This window comes from Oncorhynchus clarkii, chromosome 3 (assembly GCF_045791955.1).
Source record: "Oncorhynchus clarkii lewisi isolate Uvic-CL-2024 chromosome 3, UVic_Ocla_1.0, whole genome shotgun sequence".
In the NCBI taxonomy this organism is placed as follows: Eukaryota; Metazoa; Chordata; class Actinopteri; order Salmoniformes; family Salmonidae; genus Oncorhynchus; species Oncorhynchus clarkii.
Window position 1 is genome coordinate 45,546,419 of NC_092149.1, and position 19,402 is coordinate 45,565,820.

Sequence of the window (19,402 nt, forward strand, 5' to 3'; positions counted from 1 at the left end):
ACAGGTGTAAATTATGATCCCAAAGTCAGACGTAGCTATGCCCGACCTAGCATTTAAGTCCAACTTTTTTATGCCCAACTGGTGCAACCGGCCCTAGGTGTTCAATTCTCATGCTGACAAATTGCTACTTCATTCATTCTCACAGGTCCAGAGGGTGTACTACGACCGTCTAGTGCACGACTCAGATCGGGCCTGGATGGTGGGCTACCTCCAGGAGGTGTCCCAGTCCTTCCTCAAAGAGGACTTCCACCAGCTCTTCCAGCACCTAGACCAGGACCAGGACGGGTGCGTGACGGAGGATGACCTCCGCAGCCTCATGTTCTGCGACTTCCACGACCCCAAGGGCGAGGACCGCAACTACCGCGAGGTGAACAACCTGGACCAGCTGAGGCAGGTGGTTGAGTCGCACCTGGATGAGTACAACAACGTCAGCAAGGCGCCCATGAACCTGGTGCTCTTCCGCTTCGCCATCGAGCATGTGTGCCGTATCTCGCGCGTGCTCAAGCAGCCGCGCGGCCATGCCTTGCTGGTGGGGGTGGGCGGGAGTGGGAGACAGTCTGTTACCAGGTTGGCCGCCCACATGGCAGAGGCGGAGCTCTTCCAGGTGGAGAAACTTTTTTTTCATTAACAATTGTATTTTGTATAAAATTACAAACTCTCAATAACAATCACAATATACTTTTTGAACAGGTGGAGATTGCAAAGAGCTACGGCATGACGGAGTGGCGTGACGACCTCAAGCTGATTATGCGCAAGTCCACGCAGGGCGACACGCACGGTGTCTTCCTCTTCACTGACACACAGATCAAGATGGAGTCCTTCCTGGAGGACGTCAGCAACCTGCTCAACACTGGAGAGGTGATGGATGGACGGACAGACACAGACACTTTTCTTTATCCCCTATATAGAAATTCAGGGTCACAGACACAACAACAGAGACAAAGACACAGACTAGTAGTATACATTTTGTGATTTCTGTAATTTGCCTTTCTTGAACTTTTCTTTAATCATGTTAATATTGCATGAATTAATGAATGGTTTGCATGAACATTCGAGATACACACCCATATCTCAATTTACGAAATACATAAATGCAAACATTTAGGTGGTTTAAAATGTTTTATAATAATCCCCCAAAAAATGGCTACAGTGTCATGAAAAAATCCTCATTCCCTTCCTTTTCCCCTTTCCTCACGCCAGGTACCCAACCTGTTTGCGACTGACGAGAAAGCAGAGATCTGCGAGCGCATGCGTGTGCTTGATCGTCAAAGGGAGCGCGACAAGCAGACGGATGGCAGCCCGCTATCGCTCTTCAACATGTTCCTGGAGCGCTGCCGCTCGCAGCTGCACGTGGTGCTGGCCATGAGCCCTATTGGAGACACCTTCCGGAGCCGCCTGAGACGCTTCCCTGCCCTCATCAACTGTTGCACCATCGACTGGTTCCAGGTAATATACACTACATGACCAAAAGTATGTTGTTACCTGCTCATCGAACATCTCATTACAAAATCATGGGCATTAATATGGAGTTGGTCCACCATTTGCTGCTATTCTTCTGGGAAGGCTTTCTTCTGAGAAGGCTTTCCAATAGATATTGGAACATTGCTGCATGCTTGGTTCCATTCAATTAGGCCTGGCTCTCAGTCAACGTTCCAATTCATCCCAAAGGTGTTCAATGGGGCTGAGGTCAGGGCTCTGTGCAGCCCAGTCAAGTTCTTCCACACCTTTCTCGACAAATCATTTCTGTATGGACCTCGCTTTGTGCACAGGGGCATTGTCATACTGAAACAGGAAAGGTCCTTCCCCAAATTGTTGCCACAAATTTGGAAGCACATAATCGTCTAGAATGTAATTGTATGCTGTATCTTTAAGATTTCCTGGATCCTGGAGGAGTTAAACCGGGTGAACCCCCCAGGGTTCGGCTGGGAATGCTGCGTAGTCTCATGGACCTGCTTCCCTATTCCCCAGCTGAGTGCTGTTGCAAGGCACGAGGTGGGAAGGATGGTCTCGGGGTCCGAGGGTGTAGCCGCAGGGCTATATCGGCATGACAGAGCTTCCGGCTTGATATTCTTGGATCCCAATCAGTAGGAGAGGGAGAAGTTAAACCGGGTGAAAAGCAGGACCTACCTAGCTTGCAGTACGAAGATATTCCAGGTTCTTGTGATCCGTCCACACAATGAACAGATGTTCCGTCCCCTCCAAGCAGTGTCTCCACTCCTCCAACGCCATCTTCACTGCGAGAAGCTCACTATTCCCCACATCGTAATTCCTCTCCGTGGCATTGAGGTGATGGGAGAAGAAGGCGCAGGGATGTAACTGTGCGGAGATATTCCAGGTTCTTGTGATCCGTCCACACAATGTACGGATGTTCCGTCCCCTCCAAGCAGTGTCTCCACTCCTCCAACGGCATCTTCACCACGAGAAGCTCACAATTCCCCACATCGTAATTCCTCTCCGTGGCATTGAGGCGATGGGAAAAGGCGCAGGGTTGTAACTTGAGGTCCAGGGTGGACCGCTGGGACAGGACAGCCCCCACTCCGACATCCGAAGCATTGGCCTCCACCACAAACTGATGGGACGGGTCAGGATGAATCAATATGGGAGCAGTGGTGAAGCGGTGCTTGAGGTGCCGGAACGCCCGGTCAGCAGCAGGTGACTACGTGAATGGAATCTTGGGAGAGCTGAGTGCAGACAGGGGGGAAGCCAGGATGCTTTAACCTTGGATAAAGCGCCAATAAAAGTAGGCAAATCCCAGGAAACGTTGCAGCTGCACTCTTGACGTAGGCTGGGGCCAATTCACCACCGAACGAAGACGAACCGGTTCAACATGTTGCCAGGGCCTGGAACGCAGCTGGGGCTATGGTAAGGCCAACTGGCATGGCCAGGTATTCGTTGTGACCGCAGGCCGTGTTAAAGGCAGTCTTCCACTTGTCCCCTTCTTGCATCAGCTCCAGGTGTTAGGCGTTCCGCAGGCCCAACTTGGAGAAAATGGTGCCACGACGGAGCGTCTCGAAGGCCGAGGCGGTAGCGGGTAGCGGTCATTGAGGCCCTGGTAGTTGATGCACGGGCGCAGGGTTTTGCTTTTCTTCTCCACAAAGAATAACCCTGTCCTGCAGGGGTGGCAGAAGGACAAATACACCCTGCAGCTAGGGAGTCCTCGATGTAGGTCTCCATAGCCTTGGTCCCCAGACCTGACAGAGAGTACTGTCGTCCCTGGGGTGGTGTGGTGCCTGGGAGAAGATCCAGCAGTCATAGGGTCGGTGTGGAGGAAGTGGCCCAGGCCTTACTGAAAACATCCCGGAGGTCCTGATACTCCTCAGGAATGGCAAAGAGGTCCGGGGCAACTTCTGAGCCCACAGGAAGATGACCCGGGGCAGGTTGCGCTGACTTCTGACAATGGCCGTGGCAGAACGGGCTGCAGCTCATGATGGCACCAGCAGTCCAGTCTATGATTGGATTGTGTCGCTGGAGCCAATAATATTCCAGTACCATGGGAACCTGAGGAGATTGGATTGCCTCGCTGTGGTTCCCTGACACTCGTAGGCTGATTGGAGTGGTATTTGGGTGACCCAGGCTATAGAGCGACCGTCCAGCACTCTCTAATGTCCATGGGAATGGAAAGGGAATGAGTGGGGATGCCCAGCTCAGACGCCAGGCTAATGTCCAAAAAACTGTCATCGGTCCCAGAGTCGATGAGTATCCAGAGAGATTTTGACTGGTTCCCCCACAGCAGGATTGTATGGAAAGGGGTATGAGTAAAGGGGGGAGGAAAAGTTCTCGCCCCTACCGGTGAGCCTGGTCTTTTAGTGGACAGAGGACACGAAATGACCAGTAGTCCTGCAATACAGACAACTCTTCGTGTGAAGCCGGTGTAGACGTTCGGCTGGGGACAGCCTAGCTCTGCCTAGTTGCATCGGCTTGGGAAGAGGTGAATCGGCAGACTTTGGAGACTTTCGGGGGAACTCGGGTAGCCTCGGGTCCTCTCATCCATGGAAACATCGAAGACTTCCGGGATGCATAGGAGGCGAGGTGGAATCTTTACTACATTTCTGTAGCCTCCAGTCGATCCGGATGGTCAAGGCAATGAGCGAGTTGAGATCTGTTGGTAGTTCCCAGGCTGCTAGCTCGTCATTCACTTCCTCCGGTAATCCGTGCAAGAACCTTCGCACAGCGATTCCGGGTTCCAGGCACTCTCAGCTGCCAACGTGCGGAAATCCACCACAAAGTCTGCCACACTGCGGGAGTTTGCCAAAGCTGGAGTATCCTCCGGGCAGTCTCTCTCCCGGACAGTGGAGAATCAAAAATCTTCTTCACCTCTGTGTGGGAACAACAGTTGGCTGTATGCTTCAGTCTGGAGGAGTTCGCACATGGCTGTAGTGTAGGCGAGAGCCCTCCCGGGCCTCAGCGTGATCAGGTACGCAATCTTTGAGCGGTTCGAGGGGAAGGAGGAGGGCTGCAGCTCGATGATGAGAGAACACTGCGCGAGAAACGCCCGACAGGTTCCCGACTCTCCAGCAAAGTGTTCCAGGGGAGGTAAGTGAGGTTCTCGGGAAACCGGTATGACCGGGGAGGCCGCGCTGCTAACAGCCAGGTTACTGAAGGGATGGGAGGTTACCGTCATGGTAGTCTGCCTGACAGACAACCCACAGAATTGCTCCAGAAATGTGTTCAAAGCGTGGTCATGCCGTTCGGCCATGGTCTAGAACCCTTCGATAAGTCCATGTAGCAACTCCTTGTGCCTTCCAATGGTGGCTTCTTCGGAGGAGACGCGTTGCGGAGCTGGCCATTGTCTGCTGGGTCCGTCATGGCCAGTTCGTACTGTCAAGGTTCAGGAGAAGACCCAGAACGAGCAGTATGTCTGGTGGCATTGTCATGCTGGAGGGTTGTGTCAGGATGAGCCTGCTGGCAGGGTACAACATGAGGGAGGAGGATGTCTTCCCTGTAACGTGTTGAGATTGACTGCAATGACAACAAGCTCAGTCCAATGATGCTGTGACACACTGCCCCAGACCATGACGGACCCTCCACCTCCAAATCAATCCCGTTCCAGAGTACAGGCCTCGGTTTAACGATCATTCCTTCGACGATAAACGTGAATCCGACTATGACCCCTGGTGAGTCAAATCCCGACTCGTCAGTGAAGAACACTTTTTGTTTGGCCTAGCAACGGTGGTTTTGTGCCCATAGGCGACGTTGCAGGTGATGTCTGGTGAGGACCTACATTACAACAGGCCTACAAGCCCTCAGTCCAGCCTCTCTCAGCCTATTGTGGACAGTCTGAGCACTGATGGAGGGATTGTGCGTTCCTTGTGTAACTTGGGCAGTTGTTGTTGCTATCCTGTACCTGTTCCGCAGGTGTGATGTTTGGATGTACAGATCCTGTGCCGGTGTTCACACGTGGTCTGCCACTTGGAGGACGATCAGCTGTCCGTCCTGTCTCCCTGTAGCGCTGTATTAGGCATCTCACAGTACGGACATTGCAATTTATTTCCCTGGCCACATCTGCAGTCCTCATGCCTCCTTGCAGCATTCCTAAGGCACGTTCACACAGATGAGCAGGGACCCTGGGCATCTTTCTTTTGGTGTTTTTCAGAGTCAGTAGAAAGGCCTGTTTCGTGTCCTATGGTTTCATAAATTTGACCTTAATTGCCAACACCTCGTTCTGCTAGCGGAACCCCTCGCCAACAGCCAATGAAATTGCAGGGCGCCAAATTCACTCAACAGAAATCTCATAATTCAAATTTCTCAAACAAACAAGTATTAGACACCATTTTAAAGATACAATTATCCTTAATCCAACCACAGTGTCCAATTTTACAAATAAAACAACTTTTTGGCGAAAGCAGAACATTAGATTAGGTCAGCAACTAGTCACAGAAAGCATACAGTGATTTTCCAACCAATGAGAGGAGTCACAAAAAGCAGAAATAGAGAGAAACTTAATCACTAATCTTTGATATTCTTCATCAGATGACAACATGTTACACAATACATGTATATTTTGTTCGATCAAATTCATATTTATATCCAAAAACCTCAGTTTACATTTGGCTTTGCCTCCAAAACATCTCGTGAATTTGCACAGAGCCACATATATTTATAGAAATACTCATAATAAACATTGATAAAAGATACAAGTGTTATTCACAGATTTAAAGATATACTTCTCCTTAATGCAACCGCTGTGTCAGATAAAAAAAAAAAATGCAATAATCTGAGTACGGCGCTCAGAGACCAACACATCACCAAAAGATATCCGCCATGTTGGAGTCAACATAAATCAGAAATAGCATTATAAATATTCACTTACCTTTGATCTTCATCAGAATGCACTCCCAGGAATCCCAGTTCCACACTAAATGTTTGATTTGTTCCATAAAGTCCATCATTTATGTCCAAATAACTCCTTTTGGTTTGCGCGTTCAGTACACAATCTAAACTCACGACGCGCGAGCAGGTCCAGGCAAAAGTTCTGACGAAAAGTCATAATACAGTCCGTAGAAACATATTCAAATTAAGTATAGAATCAATCTTTAGGATGTTTTTAATTGTTTATGGTTCATTGAACAAGCATGGGAAACAGTGTTTAAAGCCTTTACAATGAACATCTGTGAAGTTATTTAGATTTTTACTATCTTTGAAAGACAGGGTCCTGAAAAAGGGACGTTTCTTTTTTTGCTGGGTTTATATGATTAATGTGAAGACAGTCCTAGAATATATCCACGAGAAATGTCTCTATTTTCCCCATCCCCTTCTCTGTCTCTGTGTAATAAGCCGTCATAGCTTGTCAGTCCACTGGAGACTTTTGTCTCATGTAAGTGTGTATGTGTATACTCTGTTATTATTTAGTTACTTATTAAATAAAGACCTAGTAGATAAATAATTAAATCAATTTGTGTGGTACTGAATGATTAGCAAAGGTTGTGGTTCTTGCAGATCCAAGAGGGTTACGTGTCACACCCTGACCATAGTTTGCTTTGTATGTTTCGGTTGGTCAGGGTGTGAGCTGGGTGGGCATTCTATGTTACATGTCTAGTTTGTCTATTTCTATGTTTCGGCCTAGTATGGTTCTCAATCAGAGGCAGGTGTCATTAGTTGTCTCTGATTGAGAATCATACTTAGGTAACCTGGGTTGCACTGTTTGTTGGTGGGTGATTGTCTATGTTGATGGCTTGTTTCAGCGCAGCTCGCATTAGCTTCACGGTTGTTATTTTGTTTACTGGTTTTGTATAGTTTTCAGTGTTCAGTACTTTCTTGATTAAAGATTTACCATGGACACTTACCACGCCGCATTTTGGTCCGACTCTCCTTCACACCTAGAAAACCGTGACATTACGACTGTTCAGATTGAGACTGATATGAGGTAATGATTAATAAGTGACTGTTATCGATATATAACTTATCTTACAGAGTTTAATTTGGGAGTTGGTAACTCGTTAAACATTTTCTTCCGTGGTACCCAAATTACTAATGAGTTAATTGTTACATGATTATTTTAATTGGGTAACAATTAAACATAGTTATTTTGATTTGTTTAACACTTTTTTTGCTTACTACATGATTCCATATGTGCTATTTCATAGTTTTGTTGTCTTCACTATTATTTTACAATGTAAAAAATAAAGAAAAATCCTGGATTGAGTAGGTGTGTCCAAACTCTTGACTGGTACTGTATATAATTATGGAACTCAGTCAGGCTTTTCATTTACTCTGATCTAGGATCAGCTTCCCCTCCCCAATCCTAACCTTGCAAAACTAATGCAATATCAGCTTCTCTAGGGGCAACTTCACCCTATACCCTCTCCTCTCTCCTCCCAGAGCTGGCCGGAGGACGCGCTGCAGGCGGTGGCCTCACGGTTCCTGGAGGACATCGAAATGACAGACGAGTCACGGATGGGCTGCATTAACATGTGCAAGAGCTTCCACACATCCACCATCGAGCTGTCGGCCTGTTTCCTGTCCGAGCTGCAGCGCCATAACTATGTCACGCCCACCTCCTACCTGGAGCTCATCTCCACCTTCAAGGCCCTGTTGGAGAAGAAGAGAGCGTAAGAAACAGTCAAAACAAGAAGGCTGTTTCTCAATCCACAAGGACGCTTCCCTTTGAGGCAGGTAGCCAACAGGCAGCTGCCTTTGGATTGAGAAACAGTCGACATCTTTTCCCCCCAAATATGTGGCTTTTACATTCATTTATAGCCTGGTCCCTGATCTATTTGGGTTGTGTAGCCAACACCTGTGGTTGTTGGTAAGAGAGCACTAAACAGATCTGAGTCAATGTTAGTAATTTTTAATATAGATGCAAGAAATGTTGATATTATGCCAGTGGTTATGAATATATTACTACCCATTAAACTAACATTATTAAGCTGAAACACCCAACACTCTCTGCATCCACAGAGAAGTAATGAAGCTGAAGCGCCGCTATGAAGTGGGCTTGGAGAAATTGGAGTCTGCAGCCGCCCAGGTAGCCACCATGCAGGTGGAACTGGAGGCCTTGCAGCCGCAGCTGCGTGTGGCCAGCAAGGAGGTGGATGAGATGATGGTGGTGATTGAGCACGAGTCGGTGGAGGTTGCCAAGACGGAGAAGGTGGTGAAGGTGGATGAGGCGGTGGCCAACGAACAGGCCATGGCGGCCAAGGCCATCAAGGACGAGTGCGACGCCGACCTGGCCATCGCCATGCCCATCCTGGAGTCAGCCTTGTCCGCTCTGGACACACTAACCAACCAGGTTTGAAAACGATTGGGAGATTGGACTATAAAGTCAATGTAAAGCAATCTCCAATAGACTTGTCTTCTGCTTTATCCCAATCCCTCTCAGAATTCAGCCTTTGCCCACCCCCCTTCCAAAATAATGCAGGATATTTTTCCAATTGCCATTTAACTATATTCAGTATATTTCTTCTTCTTTGTATATAAATGTTAGGCCCAATCAATGATAGCCTGTCTCCAGATAAGTTTGTGGTTCAGCCAATTTATCTCTGTTGTATTCATTCGTTGTCAAGCCAGTCAGAAGAGTTTGCTAAAGCATATAGAGATCTGGGATGCAGCTAAGTCAATGTATAACTTTATATAAAGATGATGCTGAATGGACCAAATCCTAACCTGAGAATCATGTGCATAGCCTAAATCTCTCATAAACATTAAAAGCACCCAAAAATGTGCACATGCACAAACAAATTTCAGCCCTAGGTGACTGTGATTGTTTGCCCCTTTGTCTAGGACATCACAGTGGTCAAGTCCATGAAGAGCCCTCCACCGGCGGTCAAGCTGGTGATGGAGGCCATCTGCATCTTGAAGGGCCTGAAGCCGGACCGCATCCCTGACCCCTCGGGCTCCGGCAAGAAGGTGGAGGACTTCTGGGGCCCGGCCAAGAAGCTCCTTGGAGACATGAAGTTTCTTCAGAGCCTTCACGAGTATGACAAGGAAAACATCCCACCCCACCTCATCGCCATTATCCGCAAACAGTACATCACCAACCCAGACTTTGTCCCAGAGAAGATCCGTACCGCCTCCACGGCCGCCGAGGGGCTGTGCAAGTGGGTGCGCGCCATGGAATCCTACGACAAGTGAGTAACGTGTAGAGCTGTGTAAGAAGAATTGTGATCACATTGAATAGTACAGTACACTATAGTCTATTCTTGAATCTCACAAGGATACTGAGTTGTTTTATTGAAGTAAATTGAAATAAGCCTTGGTGGTTATTATTAGAAAATGTTAAGTTACATTTCCTGAATGGAACCCCAACCTATATATTCTCTCCTCCTCTCGCTCAGAGTGGCCAAAGTGGTGGCCCCTAAGAAGGAGAAGCTAGCTCAGGCCGAGGGGGAGCTGAAGGTGGCCATGGAGAGCCTGCGTAAAAAACAGGCTGCCCTCAAAGAGGTCCAGGACAAACTGGCAAAGCTGCAGCAGACACTGGAGGCCAACAAGAACAAGAAGGCTGAACTAGAGAATCAGGTCAGTGGGGTTAGGCGCAAATTACGGAGACGAACCATCATCTCCTTCAATACACCAGCCAGCTCTGGTTAGCAGCTATCCACTTTCTTTCAAATATGTACATAATGGTTTAAGACCACAATCTAAATGTAGCAGTATTTGTTGTAGTATTACATCCATTAATCTAATGGAATATATAGTTGAAGTCGGAGGTTTACATACACTTAGGTTGGAGTCATTAAAACTCGGTTTTCAACCACTCCACAAATTTCTTGTAAACAAACTATAGTTTTGGCAAGTCGGTTAGGACATCTACTTTGTGTATGACACAAGTCATTTTTCCAACAATTGCTTACAGACAGATTATTTCACTTATAATTCACTATTTCACAATTCCAGTGGGTCAGACACTAAGTTGACTGTGCCTTTAAACAGCTTGGAAAATTCCAGAAAATGATGTCATGGCTTTAGAAGCTTCTCATAGGCTTATTGACATAATTTGAGTCAATTGGAGAAGTACCTGTGGATGTATTTCAAGGCCTACCTTCAAACTCAGTGCCTCTTTGCTTGATATCATGGGAAAATCTAAAGAAATCAGCCAAGACCTCAGAAAAAAAATTGTAGACCTCCGCAAGTCTGGTTCATCTTTGCGAGCAATTTCCAAACACCTGAAGGTACCACGTTCATCTGTGCAAACAATAGTACGCAAGTACAGTGCCTTGCGAAAGTATTCGGCCCCCTTTTGCCACATTTCAGGCTTCAAACATAAAGATATAAAACTGTATTTTTTTGTGAAGAATCAATAACAAGTGGGACACAATCATGAAGTGGAACGACATTTATTGGATATTTCAAACTTTTTTAACAAATCAAAAACGGAAAATTTGGGTGTGCAACATTATTCAGCCCCCTTAAGTTAATACTTTGTAGCGCCACCTTTTGCTGTGATTACAGCTGTAAGTCGCTTGGGGTATGTCTCTATCAGTTTTGCACATCGAGAGACTGAAATTTTTTCCCATTCCTCCTTGCAAAACAGCTCGAGCTCAGTGAGGTTGGATGGAGAGCATTTGTGAACAGCAGTTTTCAGTTCTTTCCACAGATTCTCGATTGGATTCAGGTCTGGACTTTGACTTGGCCATTCTAACACCTGGATATGTTTATTTTTGAACCATTCCATTGTAGATTTTGCTTTATGTTTTGGATCATTGTCTTGTTGGAAGACAAATCTCCGTCCCAGTCTCAGGTCTTTTGCAGACTCCATCAGGTTTTCTTCCAGAATGGTCCTGTATTTGGCTCCATCCATCTTCCCATCAATTTTAACCATCTTCCCTGTCCCTGCTGAAGAAAAGCAGGCCCAAATCATGATGCTGCCACCACCATGTTTGACAGTGGGGATGGTGTGTTCAGCTGTGTTGCTTTTACGCCAAACATAACGTTTTGCATTGTTGCCAAAAAGTTCAATTTTGGTTTCATCTGACCAGAGCACCTTCTTCCACATGTTTGGTGTGTCTGCCAGGTGGCTTGTGGCAAACTTTAAACGACACTTTTTATGGATATCTTTAAGAAATGGCTTTCTTGCCACTCTCCATAAAGGCCAGATTTGTGCAATATACGACTGATTGTTGTCCTATGGACAGAGTCTCCCACCTCAGCTGTAGATCTCTGCAGTTCATCCAGAGTGATCATGGGCCTCTTGGCTGCATCTCTGATCAGTCTTCTCCTTGTATGAGCTGAAAGTTTAGAGGGACGGCCAGGTCTTGGTAGATTTGTAGTGGTCTGATAATCCTTCCATTTCAATATTATCGCTTGCACAGTTCTCCTTGGGATGTTTAAAGCTTGGGAAATCTTTTTGTATCCAAATCCGGCTTTAAACTTCTTCACAACAGTATCTCGGACCTGCCTGGTGTGTTCCTTGTTCTTCATGATGCTCTCTGCTCTTTTAACGGACCTCTGAGACTATCACAGTGCAGGTGCATTTATACGGAGACTTGATTACACACAGGTGGATTGTATTTATCATCATTAGTCATTCAGGTCAACATTGGATCATTCAGAGATCCTCACTGAACTTCTGGAGAGAGTTTGCTGCACTGAAAGTAAAGGGGCTGAATAATTTTGCACGCCCAATTTTTCAGTTTTTGATTTGTTAAAAAATGTTGAAATATCCAATAAATGTCGTTCCACTTCATGATTGTGTCCCACTTGTTGTTGATTCTTCACAAAAAAATACAGTTTTAGATCTTTATGTTTGAAGCCTGAAATGTGGCAAAAGGTCGCAAAGTTCAAGGGGGCCGAATACTTTCGCAAGGCACTGTATATACACCATGGGACCACACAGCTGTCATTCTGCTCAGGAAGGAGACGCGTTCTGTCTCCTAGAGATTAACGTACTTTAGTGTGAAAAGTGCAAATCAATCCCAGAAAAACAGCATAGGACCTTGTGAAGATGCTGGAGGAAACGGGTACAAAAATGATATATCCACTGTAAAACAAGTCCTATATCAACATAACCCGAAAGGCCGCTCAGCCACTGCTCCAAACCCGCCATAAAATAGCCAGACTACGGTTTGCAACTGCACATGGGGACAAAGATCATACTTTTTGGAGAAATGTCCTCTGGTCTAATAAAACAAAAATAGAACTGTTTGGCCATAATGACCATCGTTATATTTGGAGGAAAATGGGGGAGGCTTGCAAGCCGAAGAACACCATCCCAACCATGAAGCACGGGGGTGGCAGCATCATGTTGTGGGGGTGCTTTGCTGCAGGAGGGACTGGTGCACTTCACAAAATAAATGCCATCATGAGTAAAGAAAATGATGTGGATATATTAAAGCAACATCTCAAGGCATCAGTCTGGAAGTTTAAAATGGGTCTTCCAAATAGACAAAGACCCCAAGCATATTTCCAAAGTTGTTGCAAAATGGCTTAAGGACAACAAAGTCAAGGTTTTGGAGTGGCCATCACAAAGCCCTGACCTCAATCCTATAGAACGTTTGTGGGCAGAACTGAAAAAGCATGTGCGAGCAAGGAGGCCTACAAACCTAGCTCAGTCATTCCAGGGTTTTTCTTTATTTTTACAATTTTTTACATTGGACATTCTACATCTACAGTGAAATAACCAAAAAAGTGTTAAACAAATAAAAATATGTTTTATAATAGCCACCCTTGAGGTAGGCACCTCATTTTGTTAGATTACTTGTTAGATATTACTGCACGGTCACAACTAGAAGCACAAGCATTTCAGTACATTCGCAATAACATCTGCTAACCATGTGTATGTGACCAATAAGATTTTATTTGATTTAATTTGAGTCACCTTGGAGATAGCCCTGTAAAGAAGATGGGCATATTTGGTAAAATACCAAGTCCATTTTTTGGCAAGAACAGCTCAAATAAGCAAAGAGAAACAACAGTCCATCATTACTTTAAGCCATGAAGGCCAGTCAATGCAGAACATTTCAAGAACTTTTGAAAGTTTGTTCAAGTTCAGTTGCAAAAACCATCAAGCGCAATGATGAAACTGGCTCTCATGAGGACCGCCAAAGGAAAGGAAGAACCAGAGTTACCTCTGCTGCAGAGGATACGTTCATTAGAGTTACCAGCCTTAGAAATTGCAGCCCAAATAAATGCTTCACAAAGTTCAAGTAACACATATCTCAACATCAACCATTCAGAGGAGACTGCATGAATCAGGCCTTCATGGTCAAATTGTTGCAACAACAAAAAACACTACTAAAGGACACCAATGAGAAGAAGACACTTGCTTGGGTCAAGAAACATGAGAAATGGATATTAGACCGGTGGAAATCTGTCCTTTGGTCTGCTGAGTCCAAATTTAAGATTTTTGGTTCCAACCACCGTGTCTTTGTGATACGCAGAATAGGTGAATGTATGATCTCTTCCCACCGTGAAGCATGGAGTAGGTGGTGTGATGATGCTTTGCTGGTGACACTGTCGGTGATACGCCATCCCATCTGGTTTGTGCCTAGTGGGACTATCATTTGTTTTTCAAAAGGACAATGACCCAACACACCTCAGGGCTGTGTAGGGGCTATTTGACCAAGAAGAAGAGCGATGGAGTGCTGCAACAGATGACCTGGCTTCCTCAATCACCCAACCTCAACCCAAATATGATGGTTTGGGATGAGTTGGACCGCAGTGTGAAGGAAAAACAGCCAACAAGTGCTCAGCATATGTGGGAACTCGTTCAATACTTTTTTGAAACCATTCCAGTTGAAGCTGGTTGGAGAATGCCAAGAGTGTGCAAAGCTGTCATCAATGCAAAGGGTGGCTACTTTGAAGAATCTAAAATATATTTTGTTTTGTTTAACACTTTTTTGGGTTGCTACATGATTCCACATGTACAATGTAGAAAATAGTAAAAAGAAGTAGGTGTATCCAAACTTGTAATATTTTTTTACACTTTTTCCTCCACAATTTTGTGGTATCCAATTGGAACAACAGTCTTGTCTCCTCAAAGCAACTCCCGTACGGACTCAGGAGAGGCGATCGTCAAGACCCGTGCCTCCTCTGAAACACAACCTAACCAAGCCTCACTGCTTCTTGACACAATGCCTACTTAACCCGGAAGCCAACCGTACCACTGTGTCGGAGGAAACACCGTACACATGGCGATGTTGTCAGTGTGCACTACGCTCAGCCCGCCACAGGAGTCGCTAGTGCGCGATGGGACAAGGACATCACTGCCGGCCAAACCCTCCCCTAACCCAGACGATGCTTGGCCAATTGTGAGCGCCGCCCCATGGGTCTCCCTGTCAGGCCGGCCTCGACAGAGCCTGGACTCGAACCCAGAATCTCTAGTGGCACAGCTAGCACTGCGATGCAGTGCCTTAGACCACCACGCCACTCGGCAGGCCCGTATCCAAACTTTTGACTGGTACTGTATATATCTATATAATATTTTGGTAGTTTACACACTGCTCGCTTAACCCGGAAGCCAGCCACACCAGTGTGTCGGAGGAAACACCATACAGCTGGCGACCGAAGTCAGCATGCATGCGCCTGGCCCGCCACATGGAGTCGCTAGAGCACGGCGGGAGAAGGACATCCCGGGCCAGCCAAGCCCTTGCTTAACCCGGACGATGCTAGGCCAGTAGTGCGCTGCCTCATGGGTCTCCTGGTCGTAGGCGGCTGCGACACAGCCTGGAATCGAACCCGGGTCTGTAGTGAAACCTGCGATGCAGTGCATTAGACTGCTGTGTCACTCAGGAGGCCACTGAATTGTTTTAAAGTGTCATTTTCAAATGAGTTCTATAGCTCTCTTCCTGTTGGCACTTGCTTTACACGATTTGTGGTAGCTCGACTTATTGGCAGAATTTTTGGCAATAATCTATCCCGATTTTAACATTTGCTTAAGAGCTTATACAGTGCATTTGGAAAGTATTCAGATCCCTTGGCTTTTTCCACATTTTGTTGCTTACATCCTTATTTCAATATGGATTCAATTAAAGCAATTCCTCATCCATCTACACAATTCCCCATAATGACAAAGCGAAAAAACGGTTTATATTTTTTGTATTTAAAGTAATTACATAAGTATTTAGACCCTTTGCTATGAGTCTCTAAATGTAGCTCAAGTGCATCCTGTTTCCATTGATCATCCTTCAAATGTTATTACATCTTGGTTGGAGTCCACCTGTGGTAAATTCAATTGACTGGACATGATTTGGAAAGGTGCACACACACCTGTCTATATAAGGTCCCACAGTTAACAGTGCATGTCAGAGCAGAAACCAAGCCATGAGGTCAAAGGAATTAGAGCTCCGAGACAGGATTGTGTCTAGGCACAGATTTGGGGAAAGGTACCTCTTGAACACCAAAAGACCAACAATCATATAGGGGCTATCCCAGGCGATCAGAGTAGATGCAAGTACTCTAATATAGTTGTATCTATTTTCATTTAAACTTTCTCAACATGAAAAGTAACCATACTAAGCTAAAACGGGAGAATTAAATAGCCATCAATCGACAATAATATCTGTTCTATTTAAGATTGAACTGTTATTTTTCAAATCACTTCCAAAAGTAACTCCTATGAACAAATGTTTGGAATGATACTAAGTGTCATTGTTGAGTGTCCTTATTAAGTAAATTGTTGGTAAAGCCTGCCTTCAATCATTCATTCAAAACAAGATGATAATTGCATTTTTATGGTGTAGTAGCCTCTGCTTTAAACAGGGCCATGTTCATGTTCAGTACAGATGAAACGAGCCGTTTTGAAACAGTGAAGGTTCTACCCAAACTATTTCAAAACGTTTTCCCATTTAGTGACTACTGAACGCGACACGGACGGGTAATGTTACAAATCCTCAGCCCTGTCCTTCCCTTCTCGACCTCTAGGTGAAATTGTGCAGCAAGAAGCTGGAGAGAGCTGAGCAGCTGATTGGTGGGCTGGGTGGCGAGAAGACTCGCTGGAGCGAGACAGCCTTTAACCTTGGGGACCTCTACACCAACCTGACAGGGGACATCCTCATTTCGTCAGCCATCGTAGCCTACCTGGGGGCATTCACCTCCAGCTATAGACAGGTAGGTACACAGTGGTGGTACACAGAAGCATCATGAAAGACTGGTCCATAATGTAGGTACACACACAAATATACAGGCTCAGAATATACATACTGGTTAAAATAGGTAAATACAAGGTAGAGACATACAAAGGATATCCTCTTTCATGACATTATCCAGTCAATACAGGAATTGAAAATAATTCCTGGAGAGAAATTCCATGTTCTTTTAAACTGCCAGGATATTAAATAGAATTGACTCCAACAATGAAATACAATGATGTAAAGGGTGATATTGGATCCCCGGTGCCAATGTGCAACAGGTCGTACTTGGACATAGAGTTATAGTGACATACAGGTAAAAACTCAGACATAAATGGATATAAAGGTGCGTATATGAACATGCTGCCACATAGGGGACATAAAGAAATACAGTATACAGCACAGGTAGATACTGTACGAATTAAAAAAGGTACATACAGGGACATAGAATCAGTTTGCATGTCAGTGAGCACTTGAGAGAGTGTTTATGTCTATGTGCATGTTTGCCTGTGTGTGTTTTGATGCAGTTGGCCTCAGTCAACACTAAGAGCTTTGATGTGACAAAGACGAGAGGACGCCAGATAGTTTCAATATTTAACTTGTATGCTTTTCTATGATGCTCAAAAGGAACAGCATTAAAGAGTCTCCCTCAAAATACGTTATTATTGCTACCCCCGCATCCTCTCACGCAAGTATTTTTAACAACAAACACGAGCCGTCATGAAAAATAGATGACACTGATCAAAACATTGTTGCGATTGTGGGAAATGTTTGTGATTAAAACATTTTTTTTCATGAGCTGGAGATATGAAATTATTACTTTTTGATCTATGCTCGTGGGATGGTGTGCTCCCATGTCTATTTGTATGTGCATTCCAGGCTCAGACCGAGGAGTGGATGGAGCTGTGTAAGAGCAGAGACATCCCGTGCTCCAGCAATATGTCCCTGATGAACTCGCTGGGCGAGCCAGTCAAGATCCGCAGTTGGACCATCGCCGGGCTGCCATCAGACAGCTTTTCTGTAGACAATGGCATCATCATCTCGTAAGTCCACAACCTAAACGAACATATTACCTCAGCCACCACTTAGAGTACTTTTAGCAACCCCCTCTGGTGATACATGGCAGCCATTGTATGCCAACAGCCTTGCTCAATAGCACATTGACAGATTTTTTACCTAGTTGGCTTGGGGATTCGAACCAGCAACCTTTCAGTTACTGGCCCAACGCTCTTAACCACTAGGTTACGTTTAGGTTACGTTTCAATCCCACTCACCATGTTCTGTTACCTAATGCAAGAACCATAGGAATTCTCCTGCTGACTGCCTAGGTAGAGCCACACTCGGGGCTCGCAACTAACTTTTTTCCCTACCGTCCCGAAGTACAATTTCAGCATCCCAAACTTAACTTGAACCGTCCCAAACAAAGATTTGCACTAAAATTACACCAACAAAATACAAAAAAACGGATGAGCGTGCTTTGCGTGTTTCTATAACTATAAATCTATTACTAGTCAAATGTAATGTGGTTTATTGTTTCATTACATTTTTTTGTGACCTGAGTCTTTTAACCAAAATATTACAGATGAGACAGACATTTTCACCCTCTCCTTTAAGGGTGGGAGGTTACCGTGGTAATGCGACTTCAGTCATGTTTGTGCCTGTGAGATTGAGAGTCTGACTAGTATCGTAGTATCGTAGTATTGTTTCTCTTCCCTAGCAGTTGGAACTCAAACATTGACAAACAACCTAGCTTGTGAACAAAAATATGTAAATAGCTAAGGAACACAAGGACAAAGTCTCAGTTCCGTAGCCTTCCGTTTCAGCTCTTCATGCTAGGGTAGCCTAGTGGTTAGAGCGGTGGACTAGTAACCGGAAGGTTACAAGTTCAAACCCCTGAGCTGACAAGGTACAAATCTGTCGTTCTGCCCCTGAACAGGCAGTTAACCCACTGTTCCTAGGCCGTCATTGAAAATAAGAATTTGTTCTTAACTGACTTGCCTAGTTAAATAAAGGTAAAATAAAAAATACATGTGAGCACGCACAGCCCCAAGCCAAGCAGTGTTGCAGCGTGAGGCAGAAATACTTTGCACGTTTTACAGTGTGCATTTGGTGCAGGTCAGGGAGACAACCATATTCTCTTGAATACCATAGTAGCTAGCCATAGCCTACAGATAATGCAAATGCCACAGCAACTCCCGACACACGAAAACTCAATTCCTGGCCGGCGGACCGCAGACAGGCTTGGAGAGAGTAAAATGTGCATTCTAATAGGCCTATTTGCCCAACATTGGAACGATATTCTGATATTATACATTTCCATAACCGAAATAATTACATAGCCAGCAATATCATTGTTTGAAACCTGGACATTTTACATAGCCTCTCTTACCTTGCTTTTGAAAAAGCTGAAATTATTTATTTCAGCTTTTATATCTTTCATCAAGTTCCCAGTGGGTCAGAAGTTTACATACACTCAATTAGTATTTGGTAGCATTCCCTTCAAATTGTTTAAATTGGGTCAAATGTTTCGGGTAGCCTTCCACAAGCTTCCCACAATAAGTTGGGTGAATTTTGGCCCATTCCTCCAGACAGAGCTGCTGTAACTGAGTCAGGTTTGTAGGCCTCCTTGCTTTCACACACTTTTTCAGTTATGTCCACATTGTCTATAGGATTTAGGTCAGGACTTTGTGATGGCCACTCCAATACCTTGACTTTGTTGTCCTTAAGCCATTTTGTCACAACTTTAGAAGTATGCTTGGGGTCAATGTCCATTTGGAAAACCCATTTGCGACCAAGCTTTAACTTCCTGACTGATGTCTTGAAACATTGCTTCAATATATCCACATCATTTTCCTTCTTCATGATTTTGTGAAGTGCACCAGTCTCTCCTGCAAAAAAGC

General features: G+C 45.2%; 1 protein-coding gene across 1 annotated transcript in view; it reads left to right on the top strand.

Annotated features, from left to right (window-relative positions):
- Nucleotides 1-19,402, top strand: part of LOC139385579 (dynein, axonemal, heavy chain 7) — a 229,091-nt gene that overhangs the window by 123,757 nt on the left and 85,932 nt on the right. The window contains exons 41-49 of the mRNA XM_071130761.1: nt 146-604; nt 691-858; nt 1,201-1,446; nt 7,819-8,048; nt 8,398-8,728; nt 9,220-9,566; nt 9,774-9,954; nt 16,297-16,482; nt 17,382-17,545. Coding sequence (XP_070986862.1) covers nt 146-604; nt 691-858; nt 1,201-1,446; nt 7,819-8,048; nt 8,398-8,728; nt 9,220-9,566; nt 9,774-9,954; nt 16,297-16,482; nt 17,382-17,545 — 2,312 coding nt within the window. The remainder of the gene's footprint in view (nt 1-145; nt 605-690; nt 859-1,200; nt 1,447-7,818; nt 8,049-8,397; nt 8,729-9,219; nt 9,567-9,773; nt 9,955-16,296; nt 16,483-17,381; nt 17,546-19,402) is intronic.